The following is a 15,979-nucleotide window of genomic DNA, read 5'->3' on the forward strand; positions in this document are numbered from 1 at the left end:
TTTAATCAAAAATACTGAAGTGGGAGCATAATCTCACAGTTTTTATAGCTTTCTTGTTTTTAGCATTAGAAATTGATTTGAAGTAAATCTCCAGTTCTTTCATAAAAACACAAAATAAAAGGTTTCACTTTGGCAAATTTACATTTATGGATGTAAAACTTTGCAAGGATTATAATTAGATTAATTAAATAATATTCTTTTTCAACTGAAATGTTACTAATTTTAAAGCCAAAAAGCACATCTTGCAAGAGGAGCTTGAAGTCACTGGTAATATTATCTAAAATAAATCTGCAAATATCTTGCCACAGTTTACGGGTATATTTACATTTCCAGAACAGATGGATAATAGTCTCACACCAACGGCTCTGATTTACATTATTCGTTTCAGCTTTTAGCCATTAAAACGTATTTATTTTAATGTAATTTGGCAAAACAAATACTGAGTTTAATATATTTACTGAAAACGTTTCAACGTGGTGATTTATGCTATCCCCACAGTGATGAGCGTTGTTTTAAGGGAGTTGTATTTTTAAAGGATATTGATGACTCTAAAAAGCATGTCAGAACTCTCAACACCCACACAGGATAAATTAATTAAAAGGTGCAATAAAACGGACATGTGCAATACAATTGATATGTGCAAAACACTCAATTTACCTCATGTATAAATTATAGCATTTTAAGTAGCCATTTATTTATTTTTATACTTATTTATTACATCACATGTCCTTGTTTTTGTCCTTGTTTAGCTCGGTATTTTTTAAATGTTTTTACTCATGTTGTTTTTGTGTTATGATTGTCATAACTATGCACCTTATGCAGTGGCACTTTCAATTTCGTTGTATAGTGAACTATATAATGACAATAAAGACTATTTGATTTGATTTGATTTGGTAATGAAGTCGTGAAATAATCACATACAGTCCAAGCTACATCTAGCATACAAATAGTAAAGACCTTTAAATCAGGGATTTTACTGGGCTCGAAGGAATTCATCAGCAATAATACACAGATCACCATTTACACAAATCTGGACTGTGTTGAAGATTGACCAATGGACATATGGATCACAGCTGCAGTTTGTAAAATACATAATATTACAGATTAAACAATGGAAATAGGAGCAAATAATATACAGTGGTGATATGGTGACATTATGGTGTTGCTGGGTAACTTTTCTACCGTGGGGGTAGATGTCAAATTAAAGGTTGTAGTGGGAGCGGCGAAAAGACAAACCCCTGAAAAAAACCTGTTCTCAAGTCAAAAGACAGTATGAAAGTCCATCTGTGGCTATGTAGACTAATCCTTAACCCATAAGAACCCACGGTGACATGGGTGTCACAAACATTTTAAATGTTCTAGTAATGTTCATGTATGTTATCTTAAGTACATAAGTGTGTTTTGCAGTGTTTTACAGCTACAGTAGCTTGTTGAGAAGCCGTCCAATGAGGCAGTGTTATTTATATTTATTTATTATTGATTTATTATCATTTTGTTACTTTAAAACAAATCTGAAATGGAATTAGTTGTCTAACATCACTATTCTGGTCACAATTATGATATATGTTATGGAGATGAAAACAAAAAGGCAAATGGTTATTTGTTTTATGTATTATTGATTTTTTATTATTTTGTTACTTAAAAAAAAGGAAAAATTGTGTCTCTGTAAGCAGAAAATGTGTCTAATTTATTCATTTAAAAATAAGAAATATCATAAACATAAATACCATAAACGCCCAATGTAACATATATATGTCACATCACATATCTTTGACATTTAGGGGTAGTATTTTTTTAAAACATAAATGTGTTCTATGTGGTTCACTTGGTCTGTGGTATATATTATTACCCAGATGTTCCCCATCAATTTGAGCAAGCCTGGGTAAATTTATGAGCATGTTAGATAATTCCCAAATCCAGATGTGCCATGCTGATGCTTGTGAAAGGCGCACAAGTGCAGCCAACCTGTTCAAAATCTATTTTCAAATGTTTTTTCTCATTTTAAATTCAAAACGACATCTCTAAACATCGAATCGGTGGTAACTAAATATCAGAACATTTTGCCATGTTAAAAGTGCATAGCTAAAAGGTACAAATACCACACAAAAATGCAACAATAAGCTGTCCATATGAATCAGCTTTCACATTGTAAAGTCAAATTCAGCCATAAAATAACTTTTCGACTTCCTCTAGGGAGACACATGTTGTGTTCATAACAATCCCCTTAGATTAAAGGCCATTGAACCGAAACCCCAGAGAGAAAAGAAGCACAATGCAGAGGAAATACACCCCTATGGCTAAACAATGAAAGGAAACTAAATTTATTGGCTTATTGATTTAACAGGCAAGGAACCCATTGAAAGATTTAACAGACTATTTTTTTTTCAATATCTGCATGCCTTTGGATCAGGAATTTACTTTGAAAGTACAAAACAATCTCATAACCGTATTATGCATTGAAATAACTTCCAGCAGTGATTGCTAATGACGTTATTGTTCTCTGGCTGTTGTAAGAGCCGCATGATGTCATAAAAGGGACACATAATTTAGACTGGGGAACAAAAACTAGCACAGCTTGTAACTTCCCTGTTTGCCAAAAAAGTGTTGAACATACGGTTTTATTTATTTGGTATTAAGAGAAACGTGACTTTTTTTGTTTTGTTCAGTGGTTATTTGCTGTATCAAAGACCACATTTTGGAAAAAACACTCTTTTTTACTGCACTTTTTAGTTTCTAACCACAGCAAAATATAGTGCAGCAAAGAAATGTTGGCTAAGTGGTTGTTTATGTATAAATACACATATTTGTGCATAGTTATTGAAATAACATCAGGTTTACAAAGGATGTCTTTAAATTAATTTTATGACTTCTGTTGCTTAAAGATTACACACACACACACACACACACACACAGAGAGAGAGAATGCTTTACATGAATTTTGAGTGCTAGCACCCAAAAAGCTTTTATTTTCATATCAGTTCTTTTTTTTGGACATGATCAAACTGCAAATCAATTATTTTTCAACTGGCAACTTTAGAAAATATTTAATTTAGGTTAAAATGCACAGATGCACTAAAATGTTTCTAAGTGTTTTAGGCAGATGACATAAAATCCTTATGTGTGTAATTAATGATTATGCACATCATCTTCCAAACAGCACAAAATTACTGCAATTTGACGCATAATTTCAAGTGCAAACAAACTGTATCTGTAAGTGGATCTCGACAATAAAATCACTTTTATAAACTATTAGATTTTGTTTTGAGAAAACAAGGAATCAAATGTAGTATTATTCTAAAACTTAAGAAACTTAAGTGCGTACTTTGGGTCATTTTATCTGTGAGATATGAAGGCTACTTATAAAAATGAATAACTGTACACCTCTTTTTTGCTTAATTGGCAAAAATGGGTAATTTTAAAATCATACAAGTCCGGAGATTTAAAAAAAAAAAAAAAAAAAGAACAGCGACTGTCTTTTTGTCCCGAGTCTTCTACCTTTGGATTCCTTTGTTTTCTGTTCCTGTATGAGGTGATTCAGGTAGATCCAGCTCCTCGTAGAGTTTCCATGCTTCTTCTTCCACATCCTCCCTGACAGAAGCTGCAATCCAGGGCTCCACCCTTCCTTTGTTCACATCCCTGATGAAGGTGGGAGCAACAGGACGAGCAGAAATACATGGACCTCATGTATCACTTAGCCCTGAATCAGGCTGGAGTGCTCCTGGTCTCCACCCCCCAGCAGGGAGAGACTGGAGGTCACCGCTCTGAAGTACAGCAGCCCAGGAGCTAGAAGCAGCTGGTAGGGTGAGAAGGACAAACGGTCCTCTAGGAGTTATCAGTGGAGTTCTCATTGCTGGTCGAACTTGAGGACTGAGGGGTAGAGGAAGAAGAAGAGGACGAGGAGGAGGAAGAGGAGGAGGTAAAGTTCATCCCTGATAGTTCTGGAGGGTTGGTTGCTGTGTTCTGTCCACTCAAGCTTTTCCTGCACACTGGACACGTGTCATGCTGGAGACAGAGAGTGGTCAAAATAAGACAAAGTGTCACTGCTGATGGTTTCCACATTACATAGCCTCAGATAGTAAATCAGGGGGGGCAACCTTTACTAACTAAAGAGCCACTGTTGGCCAAAAAAATCGCGTAATGGAGCCACAAACCTTATATTGAGCCTAAAATGAAAATTAAACAGCCTAATAAGTCTAAATTAGCCTACCAACATTATTAATAGTCATATTGAGCATTTATTAATATGATTTTGAAAACTAGTCTATCTAGGGGAACTCAAAACTAAACTCAAAGTTGGCAAAATTTAAAGGTTAAGGCGTCGGTCCGGAGACTTTCTTAAGCTATGAAGCACATTTTAGTTGACTTAAATGTCAAAACTTTTTTAATATGCAGTAAAAAGGCTATACAATTTTACAATTGAGGAATACAAATAACTTTTGGTCTACACCATTGATAAATGAACATTTTAATGTAAAAATATGTATATAATTTTTTTTGTCTCAGCCACGGGGAGCCCCTGCAGGCGGCCTAAAGAGCCACATGAGGCTCTGGAGCCACGGGTTGGCCACCCCTGTAGTAAATGATGAATAGTTAAGTGGGGGGAGCATTAAATAGGTGATGTTTAATACCTGTTCCAGCCAGGGGACTATGCAATCATTGTGAAACATGTGATTGCATGGGAGCTGCCTCACATTTTCTCCAACACTGTAATCTTCTTTACACACAGGACATTCCAGGCCTGAAGCTGAAACACAGAACATGTAAAATAAAAAATAAAAAGTCAAGTGGGTTTTGCAAGAGAGGTTTACAAATGGTGACATTACTCTATGAACTACTATTGTTATTTAAACCAGTAGTTCTCAACCTTTTTGAGTCGCGACCCCCAATTTAACATGCATGTTGTCTGTGACCCCCGCTCACTGAACACAATCTCACACGCACAGTTCAGATCATACAAACTCAATTGATACGACGAATTTTGGACCAATGATGAAGCAGACAACAACTAAAACATCTCTCTGACCAAAATGACCAAAGATTACATAAAATTAAGCAAAAAAGGAATCAAATTGACCAAAAAATTTCAAAAAATTACCACAAAAGACACAAATTGACCAAAAAAGACACAAAATGACAAAAAAAAGACATAAAATGACCAAAAAAAGGAAACAAAATGACCATAAAAGACACAAAATGACAAAAAAGGACATAAAATGACAAAAAAAAGGAAACAAAATGACCAAAAAAGACACAAAATGACCAAAAAAGGCACAAAATGACCAAAAAAGGACATAAAATGACCAAAAAAAGGAAACAAAACGGCCCTAAAAAGACACAAAATTTGCTCTAAACAAAATGACCAAAAAGACTAAAACACATTAACACATGAACACTTTAAGACAATGGAGACAGAGCTGACTTCCAAAATGATTTGGCGACCCCCAGAAATCACCTTGCGACCCCAATTGGGGTCGGGACCCCTAGGTTGAGAATAGCTGATTTAAACAAACATAGTTGTTAATAGTCAGACGGACAAGTGAGGAGGATTAAGGACTCTGAGATTCATGTTTAAAACCTAAACCCAATGAAGCCAGCTTATCTGGCAAAAGGATACTTACATTAAAATTACACTTAGAAAAAAAGCCATAAAATATTGTATTGCACATTATTATGGTAACTTACCAACATGCTCCTCTGTAACTTGAACTGTAGGAAGTGTTTTTATTTTATCCCTATCAGCAGGCGGAGGTCCCGTGTTCTCAAACTGGTTTAATAACTACAGACAAGAGACAGAAAGATAGAAAATAAATTAAATGAAATGCACTACTAAAATGTACTCCTCTTTTTGAATTTAACAGTAAAAACTTTGACGTTTTCTAAACAAATACCTGAGTTATAATTGCGTCTAGTCCATTAGCACCCCAGGCATAATCCATAGGATTTGAGTGAAGAACACCCCTTTAAGGAAATAATAATCAAACATTTGAGTAGTTACGATGAATCTAGAAATCACTTTTTTGAGAATTTGTTTTCTGGTTAAATATAGCTGTGACACTTACCAGGGTCCAACACCAATATTTGGCATTGCAGTGGGTGCAATAATTCCATTCACTAGTTGCTGAATGATTCTACAAAAGAGAAGACACAGTTATGATAAAAAAAACAGCTTGAATCTTTTTAAGTGAGGTACTTATCCATAGTCAGTGTATTACCTACAGTGCATGGAAGCTAGGCAGTGTACTATTATGGATGGAGGCAGAAACAAGACATACACTACCGGTCAAAAGTTTTAGAACACCCCAATTTTTCCAGTTTTTTATTGAAATTCAAGCAGTTCAAGTCAAATGAACAGCTTGAAAGGGTACAAAGGTAAGTGGTGAACTGCCAGAGGTAAATAAAAAAAGGTAAGCTTAACCAAAACTGAAAAATAATGTACATTTCAGAATTATACAAGTAGGCCTTTTTCAGGGAACAAGAAATGGGTTAACAACTTAACTCTATGGAGTCTTGGGCTATTTTGTCCATTTTTGAATTATTTTCATGTCTTTGTAAGTCATTTTGTGTCTTTTTTTGGTCATTTTGTGTCTTTTTTTTTGTCATTTTGTGTCTTTTGGTGTCTTTTTTTGGTCGTTGTGTGTCTTTTTTGGTCATTTTGTGTCTTTTTTTAGTCCTTTAGTCCAACATAAAATGTGATTTTGAATCGTTTTTTTACTTTCAAAACACTATCATGCTCAATAAAGAATTTTAAATGTTGCAAATGTGCATTAATTTCAGAGTACACTGAGACATTAAACTGCATCATTTTCAATTAAATTCTGGAAAAGTTGGTGTGTTCTAAAACTTTTGACCAGTGGTGTACATCATTTAGGAACACAGGAGTTTCTGGTCTACCGCTGCCTCAATTGTGTTTGTTTGGTGTTCAGATTAACCAAAGTCACACAATGACAAAAACAAACTACACAATCAAGGCAGCAACTCCTGTGTTCCGCAGGCTAAAACAGCTGTTTCTGCCTCCCCCATCCGAAGCTTAGCTCCTTTTTCAGAATTCCTGCCTGCTTCTCCAAACTGGGGGTGTGCTGAACACCTACTGTAGGTAATATACTGACTATGGATAAGTACCTGGTACAACCCTACATCAATAAATCAGAACTACTTTTTAGTCCCACTTATGCTTGACTTAACCCATTAAGGCCTAAAACGCCTGTAAAACCTCTGGGCGATTTTAAAATAAGCCCAGAGGTTTTTCTGGAAATTCAATAGAAGTGTCAAAGCTTCTACTAAATAATAGATTTTTCAGCCTCTGTAGCAGATAGAAATGAAATTCAAAAAGTATTTGAGAGCTTTTACAAATACTACAAAACGACGTATCCGCTTTCCAGGCTTCAATGGGTTAAGACTGAGGTCCTAAAAGTCCCAGTCTGTCCTCCTTACCCCTCTAGAGTGGGAACCCCCTCATGCCTCCCTGCTTGTCGCCTTGAACCGTGACGACTTCTTGGTTGCCTGGCGCCGTATCGTTGCCGTGATGCCGTTTCCCTTTCTCGCCTGTTTTCAGCGTCCCTGTTATCCTCTGTTCCCAGTCCAGCCCCGAAGTCGAAGCGGTCGTCAAAGACCCCCAGGGCAAACTGACCGTAGCCTGAAGGGAATGTAAACAAGTGCTGGTCCGCATTCTGCAAATAACAGATGACAACACACAGAATTACCTGGGGGCCGTTATGTTGTTAAATATTTACTGACACTACAACACAACTCAAGCATTAAGGGTTTTGTTAACTGTCAGGTCAAATTTAAAACAAATGGAAATACATGCAGACATTAAGAAACCCCCTACACTGTAAAAAAAAAAAAAGATAAACAATATCTACTCAATAAAATTGAGGCAACAGATTGCAGGCGATATTATTAATTAAATCTATCGAAGTTACAAGTTGAGTTAATAACTTAATAACAGGAAGTGCCTGTCAATTAAAAACAGACTAATTCTATTGTTGGATTCATTTAAAATTCTCTTGATTTAGAATTACATACACATAAAGATTATATTTAATGTGGTGAAATTAAGTAGATACTATCTCAAACATTTTTATATTAAAGTTACTTAAACAACTGCCTCAAAATCAAGGATGCGTTTATATTTAATACATTTTATCAAATATATTAACCCATTGACGCCTAAAACTTCCTGTAAAACCTCTGGGCGATTTTAAAATCAGCCCCTAAAACCTGAAGTTTTTCTGGATATTCAACAGAAGTGTCAACACTTCTACCAAATAATAGATTTTTCAGCCTCTGTAGCAGATAGAAATGAAATTCAAAAAGTATTTGAGAGCTTATACAAATACTACAAAACGACGTATCCGCTTTCCAGGCTTCAATGGGTTAAGGCAAATTAAATGACTACAGAATAATTTATTACAGTGTATATAATGAGCTAACGGCATCATCATAGCCCCAGTAGTTTTCAGTAGAAAGTTATCTCACAGCACTTAAATAGACTACATATTAGGCTACCAATGTTACTCAAGTTAAAAAGAGCCAAATCATTCAATATAACACTACTAATAACTGCTATACAGAGCAAGATTGTGGTCTGTTACAAAAGCAGAAGTGGAAACCTTGAGGTGACTTCCATCATGTTCAGTACTAGATCAGCAAAAAAAAATGCCAATGGAAACTATTAGGAAATTCTGACAACATTATGCAGCAGTGTAGTAGGCCAGACAGAGCAAGAGGTTGATAGATAGATAGATGGATAGATGGATAGATGGATAGATGGATAGATAGATAGATAGATAGATAGATAGATAGATAGATAGATAGATAGATAGATAAACTTTATTTATCCCAAGCTGGGAAATTACAGTGTAGCAGCAGCATTACACACATAGACAATGACAATTAAATAAAAAGAAAAATCTAGGCATACTTCAAGCAATAAAATATAAAAATACAATAAAAATACAATAAAATATAAAGTGTCTAAAGAAGGAGTAGAATAGAATTCCAGTGCAGAATAAATATGAATATACAGTATAAAAATGTTGGTGCTATGAAACAAATAAGGTGCAATGAACAACAATGAACAACAATGATGGAGATTAGAGAAAGAAAAGTTAGAAACCTCAAATGGTTGCTGGTTCGGGGGCCCGCTGGAGATGGTGGACATGGAGCCATTGTCAGCACTAAACAGGGGACAAGTAGTTCAAGTTATGTCTCGACTCAATGATATTAAAAGGAAATTCTTTTTTTTTTTCCCACCATGCATCATAGTTTTCATCATTCATGACATCATGATTTTCAGTGTCCGATTTCTTCTCCTTATTCTAACCTCCTCTGTTTTGTAATTGTACATTAACCCATTGAGGCCTGAAAAATCGCTGGGAGATTTTAAAATAAGCCTCTAATTTTCTGGAAATTCTGGAAAAATTCTGGAAAAAAAAGTGTCAACTCTTCTACTAAATAATAGCTTTTTCAGCCTCTGTAGTAGATAGAAATGAAATTCAAAAAGGTATTTGAGAGCTTATACAAATACTGCAAAACGACGTATCTGCTTTCCAGGCTTCAATGGGTTAAATGTAGAAGTTGTGATCCCAATTTTAACTTTATATCCTTGAAATATCATAAACATAAATGAAAAAGGACAGTAATACAACACTGAGTTGACCAAGAAAATGATAGCAATCTTTGTCGAGTTGTGCCCAAAGTTATTTTTTCCTTTTTTTGAAGGGCAACTCCAAATAAAAAGCAAAGACTCTGCTCTACACAGCCTTACAATGGCATCAATAAGTAACAACATTTAATTCAAGTACACACAAAATCTAAATTCTTTATTTAACAGTGCAATCAAAAGTTAATTTTTAAAGCTGACCTTTGAATAGAATTATTTATGTGATAAACGATTGTATAGAAGCATGTTTGGGGCAAAGACAGAGTCATGTTGATTGAATTTGTGGCAGAAACAAAGCTTGTGTTGCTCACAGCTGCTGGTGTAAAGCAAATGTTTGTATGTTGTTTTTAAGCTCGACTACTGTATGTTCAGAATTAGCTTTATCAGCCAGGTATGTGGGCAGATACAAGGAATTTGGCTTCAGTGTATATTGGTGAGTAACAAACTGTTAGGAATGATGGCATAACATTAAGATAAGTCCCAGATTTAAAGAGAAAAAAAGAAAATAATTTCCTTTACAAAGTCTTAATGAATAATGTCATTATCATAATAAATGGTGGCATTCTCCCCATAACTCTCTAATATTTACAGTACAACAGTCATAAAAAATGCTTCCTTGATTAGGAAAGTAAATTTAATATACAATATATACAAACCTTCTCTCCTCCAGCAGTTCCTCAATAAAACCTGAATCACATCTTGGACATGTGTACTCCTGTAAACAAACAAAGGGAAGTAAAAACAAGCACATTAGACTCATCATAACAAGTATTTATTTTACTTAAAGTTGCATCAGGTGTCAATTCATCCAGGGTGCACCTAAATGCAGCTACCTACCAAGGTTATAATAGTTTTGGATTTTTCATTAGTTTTAGTTTTATTTTCGTTGTGAATTTTTGTTTTCAAATTCACTTAGTTTTAGTTAGTTTTTAGAGTGAGTTTGCTAGTTTTAGTTTTGTTTTTATTTTTTGAAAATGCTTAGTTTTAGTTTAGTTTCTATTAGTTTTAGTTTTAATTTTTTTGTAATGGGTATGTGCCTTTATTTCCTTTGGTTTATCATCTCAGCCTCAATAAGGTTATTAATTCTTACAGTTCTGGGTGTTTTGTATTTTGGTTCTAGTGTAAACATCCCAGTCTCAGTAAACATATTCACCATGTGTTCCTGCATGTTGAAATAGAAACACTGAATTATGTATGAAAAAAGTTGACAAAGACGAAAATTAAGGACATTTTCACTTTAATTTTAGTTAGTTTTGTAACCACACAATACAGTTTCAGTTAGTTATCGTTTTTTTAAAAACTCGTTTTTATTTTTATTTCAGTTAACAAAAATGTTTTTTCAATTTTAGTTTTCGTTATTTTGTTAGTTTTCGTTAACTATAATAACCTTGCTACCTACCTACTGCTCCTTGTATGGTGTGTTCATTTGTGTGTAAAAAAGGATGGGTTAAATGCAGAACACGGGATTAATAAAGTAATTAATCTAATTTAATTTTTAAAAAATTTGAACCAGTGACTTTTACAAGAAACAGTTAATTCCTGCATGGAATCTACAGCCACAGCATAGTAATGTGTCTGTGTGTGTGTGTGTGGCAAGAGTAACTTGCAAATGAGACAACACAAGTCTACTGTTGGCCTGGCTGGACAGTGAGATAAAGAAGACAGAAGATTGTAATCCTTGTCATAAGACTAAACCTCGCTCTAACCTCTAATAGCAAAGAAAAGCAGCGTAAAGTGTTTGGAGGTCTGAAAAAAAGAATGTCTGTCAAACGACCTACAATTGTCCCCATTTGTTGTAGCAAATAAAACACTAAATATCTTCCAGCACACACTCCAGAAACACCAACAATCTGAGGAGGCCTTCCCATCATCACCACCATCTGTTGGGACACGAGCCTAGCCAGCTGTGTCACTCTTTGATAAGGGACCTGTAGTCTATACCAGTAGTTCTCAACCTTTTTGAGTCGCGACCCCCAATTTAACATGCATGTCGTCCGCGACCCCCGCTCACTGAAGAGAATCTCACACACACAGTTCAGATCACCCAAAAAAGAAACAAAATGTCCAAAAAAGACACAAAATGACCAAAAAAAGACACAAAATGGCCAAAAAAAGACAATGTGACCAAAAAAAGACACAAAATGACCAAAAAAGACACAAATTGACCACAAAATGACCAAAAAATGACACAAAATGACCAAAAAAGACACAAAATGACCAAAAAAGACACAAAACGACCAAAAAAAACAACACAAAATGACCAAAAAAAGACAGAGACAGAGCTGACTTCTAAAATGATTTGGCGACCCCCAGAAATCATCTCGCGACCCCAATTGGGGTCCCGACCCCAAGGTTGAGAACAGCTGGTCTAGAGGCACAGAGTTCAGCCTCCAGGTGAAGCCCAACAGAACCAAAATAACTACAGCTTCGTCCTCCAGGCTGTCAGAATGATAAAAAAGCAACCCAACATTCAACACACAACCTAGTAACCTTACATACTTTTTGCATCTTGTGTGTGGATATACAGGTATTTTTGTCCTTGTGTTTCATTTATGTGTTGTTGGTTTTACACCAAGTTATAAGTATCTACAGTTGAAACCAGAAGTTTACATACACTATATAAAAAGACATATGCTTTTTTTCTCACTGTCTGACATGAAATCAGACAATAACTTTTCCTGTTTTAGGTCCGTTAGGATTACCAAAATTATTTCTATTTGCTAAATGCCAGAATAATGAGAGAAGGATTTTTTAAGACAATTTTTTATTACTTTCTTCCTTTCTTACTTGTGCAAGTCCAAAATTATCTCCCTGATATCTTGGTTGATTTCTTTTGACTTTCCCATGATGTTACACAAAGAAGCAGTGTGTTTCAGGTGTGCCTTAAAATAAATTCACAGGTGTGTCTCTCATTAACTCAAATTGTTGTCAATGAACCTATCAGAAGCTTCCAAAGACATGACAGCATCATCTGGGCTTTCCCAAATTGTTTCAATGCATAATAATGTTAGTGTATGTAAACTTCTGACTTTGAAGAAAGTAATAAAAAATTGTCTTAAAAAATCCTTCTCTCATTATTCTGGCATTTAGCAAATAGAAATAATTTTGGTAATCCTAACGGACCTAAAACAGGAAAAGTGATTGTCTGATTTCATGTCAGACAGTCAGAAAAAAAGCATATGTGTCTTTTTATATAGTGTATGTAAACTTCTGGTTTCAACTGTAGGTGTATACCTGGATAATAAGTTGGACTGGTCCCTCCCTAAACACTGACACTCTCTACAAAAAGGGGCAGAGACGTCTCTTTTTCTTAAGGAAACTCAGATCTCTGGACATCTGTAGTAAGATGCTGCAGATGTTTTATCGGTCTGTGGTGGTAGTGTGTTGTTTTATGCTGCAGTCTGCTGGGGAGGCAGCATCAGGCAGCAAGGCGGTTGGACAGACTGGTCAAAAGAGCTGGTTCTGGTCTAAAGAGCTGGTTCTGGTCTAAAGAGCTGGTTCTGGTCTAAAGAGCTGGTTCTGTGGTTGGAGCCAGGTTGGAGACACTGGAGGAGGTGGTGGAAAGATGCCTGTCAAGATGTTCCAGGCCATCCTGAAATACCAGATCGTCCGCTACACAAAACCTTTATGGACCAAAAAAACAGTAGTGGATGGCTCCTCTCTCTCTGTTGCAGGACGGAGAGATTCAAAAGATCCTTCACTCCTACAGACATCAGGCTGTCTCATTCTAACATAAATTCTACCAGACTAACTGAATTTCCCCTGGGGGATACATAAAGTAATTTTGATATTTGATTGATTTTGATCCTGACAGAAACACTGTGTTAATCTGCTGTACTTCCTCTGGTCGATATGATTTACACTCTGGCTGTACTGAACAATAAAACAGCGGTTTCACAGGTATATGAGGTGTTGGTGCGACCACAGGTCATTACCAGCACTCTACAGAAACATATGGCTGATCTTTTACATTGTGAAGGGCGCATTTACTGCTCTATGACAGATCATTCTAGCCTGTGACAGGTATGCCACTTATGTGCTTCACTGAATGGGAAAAACAAGAAAAGGACGTAGTGGCTTTGTTGCAGCCGGATCATTCACATGAGTGATTAGTACACAAAGTCAGACTAGTGTTCAATGTGCTTCAATAATGAAAGAAACACCTGAAGTCGAAAATTAGACGCGATCAGTGTTTCAGTTAACAGTAACTGCTAGCTAACGGCTAACAGCTAGGCTAACATATCCCGTAAAACCCACAGAAATAAAACAACGATCCAGCCAAAATGTTGCTATAAATACCGCAAGATACGTAGCAGTGTTATGTGTGTACTGACTACGCAGTTCATGTTGTTTTTGCTGATAGATCCAGCACTTGGATAACAGGCTAGCTAACAGGCTAGCTAACAGGCTAGCTAACACTGGGCTAGCAAGCTAAACGGGACCTCGTAGCAGCAAGCTAACACTGTTAGCATGCTAACTGTTGGCCCCGCTGCTACTATGATTTCTACTAAAGTTACAACAACACCACTGTGTTTTTCATTAGTCCAACTGTGTCTCTCTTCACTTTTTTTGTACTGTACTTACGGGAAGCCGAGGACTAATCTCTGCGGAGCATCTGTGACAGAAGAACCGGCTGGGCCATGGAGGAGCTTCCGCCATCTTTAACCACTAAACAAGCAGGGAGGCGGAAGGACGAGCTACGGAGCCCCGGAAGGGTCAAAAATGTTAACCTGCTAGAAAATACGGCGACCAGGAGAAATAAATATTTTATTGATAACCTTAATTGGGAGAAGATTTGGAATTTGCCAGCAAAATATATTTGAATTTGAATTTATTTTATTTGATAGGGACAATGCAGTTAGCATAGATACAGGACATGCATCTGATGTGCTGCATACAGAGATATAGCTTCAGCTAATTTTCAACTCCTGTCCCTAGTTGGGCTTTTACAACTACATACAAAATCACAATACTAAAAAAATCCAATATACAATTACACCATCTACAAAATATAATACAATTACAAACAATTACAATATACATTTACCCTGAGAAAAGAAAAAAAAAAATATATATATATAAAATAAAATAAACCCTGTATAAATATAGCTTAGAGTTTAAAATCATCATAAATCTATACAACAATAAAGGAGAAAAGAAAGAAATAACAGAGAAAAAGAAAGAAAAAGAAAAAAGAAAAGAAAAAAAACTACTTAAGACTATAAGACTTTAAGAATGGGTACAGCTCTGGTTTGCTTTGAGCCAACACTTAATGTTTTTTGTGAATGTTTCAGGATTAGTTATTGATTTTATTTCAGTTGGTAATGTATTCCAGATTTTACAGCCTTTAATTGAGAAAGCTGACTGTCCAAAAGTGGTTCTACGGTGTTGAATTCTGCAGTTTCCTTGCACTGTGTTTCTTGTTAATCTGTTACTGTTCTGTCTTTGAATATATCTGACAATATAGTCAACAATAAGATCAAAGAAATTTCTTTTAAAATAATTCACAGAATCTACCCCACTAAAATGTTTCTTCAACGTTTTAAAAAAGATTTAGATTTGAATTGCTTTTTTTGTGAAGGGAACCCTGAAAGTATTTTTTTTTCATTTATTTTGGTCTTGCCCTTTTTCGTCTAAGTTCTGGAAAGATATTTGTAACTTCCTTTTTTTTTCAATTGAACCTAATTTGTCCCTTTGTTTTGAAAATATACTGTTTGGTTTCACTGACTTCCCATACACAAAAAAAAAATCAATATTACATTATAAATCTAATTATACTATTGGCAAAATATCACATACATAAATCTCGATACACAAAAAAAAATCCCCTCTTTTCTATATTTATAAGTGAAACCAAGCAGTATATTAATTCTATTAAAGACTCTACTAATTTGAAAGCTGCTAAAACTCTGAATATCTGTAATTTTTATAATATTTTTGTATGACAACCTCTTTATGATTTATTGAAACCCCCTGGCGACGTTCTGATGTATTTTTTTGTATTACACCCCACCCAACTGCCTTAATAAAGTTTATTTAAAAAAAAAAAAAAAAAAATGAGAAAGAAATGACTGCCCTGTGTCATATAAAATATCGTCACCCTGTTAAAATAATCGCCTTTTTTTCAAAAGTGTAACATATGACATTTATTGATCATCTCACTCAAAAAAGATGTAACAAAGGATGGCTATTGGCATAGTCAAATCAAATCAAATTAACTTTATTTATATAGCCCTTTAAGACAGCGTTGGCTTTTTAAAAAAATACTTTATTGCAAGGCTTCTTACTTTCACAAACATAATGAGTCATTTCGTG

General features: G+C 35.2%; 1 protein-coding gene across 1 annotated transcript; it reads right to left on the minus strand.

Moving 5' to 3' along the window:
• Positions 1 to 2,923: 2,923 nt before the first annotated feature.
• Positions 2,924 to 14,357, minus strand: LOC131978360 (E3 ubiquitin-protein ligase RNF126-like). The gene is made up of 9 exons (XM_059341977.1): positions 14,249 to 14,357; positions 10,321 to 10,379; positions 9,119 to 9,179; positions 7,432 to 7,667; positions 6,060 to 6,128; positions 5,889 to 5,958; positions 5,683 to 5,776; positions 4,629 to 4,744; positions 2,924 to 4,002 (listed from the first exon to the last, which is right to left on the minus strand). The coding sequence occupies exons 1-9, from the start codon at positions 14,321 to 14,323 to the stop codon at positions 3,823 to 3,825; spliced, it is 960 nt and encodes a 319-aa protein (XP_059197960.1). The 5' UTR covers positions 14,324 to 14,357; the 3' UTR covers positions 2,924 to 3,822.
• Positions 14,358 to 15,979: the final 1,622 nt, after the last annotated feature.

This window comes from Centropristis striata, chromosome 9 (genome assembly GCF_030273125.1).
Source record: "Centropristis striata isolate RG_2023a ecotype Rhode Island chromosome 9, C.striata_1.0, whole genome shotgun sequence".
Lineage (NCBI taxonomy): Eukaryota > Metazoa > Chordata > Actinopteri > Perciformes > Serranidae > Centropristis > Centropristis striata.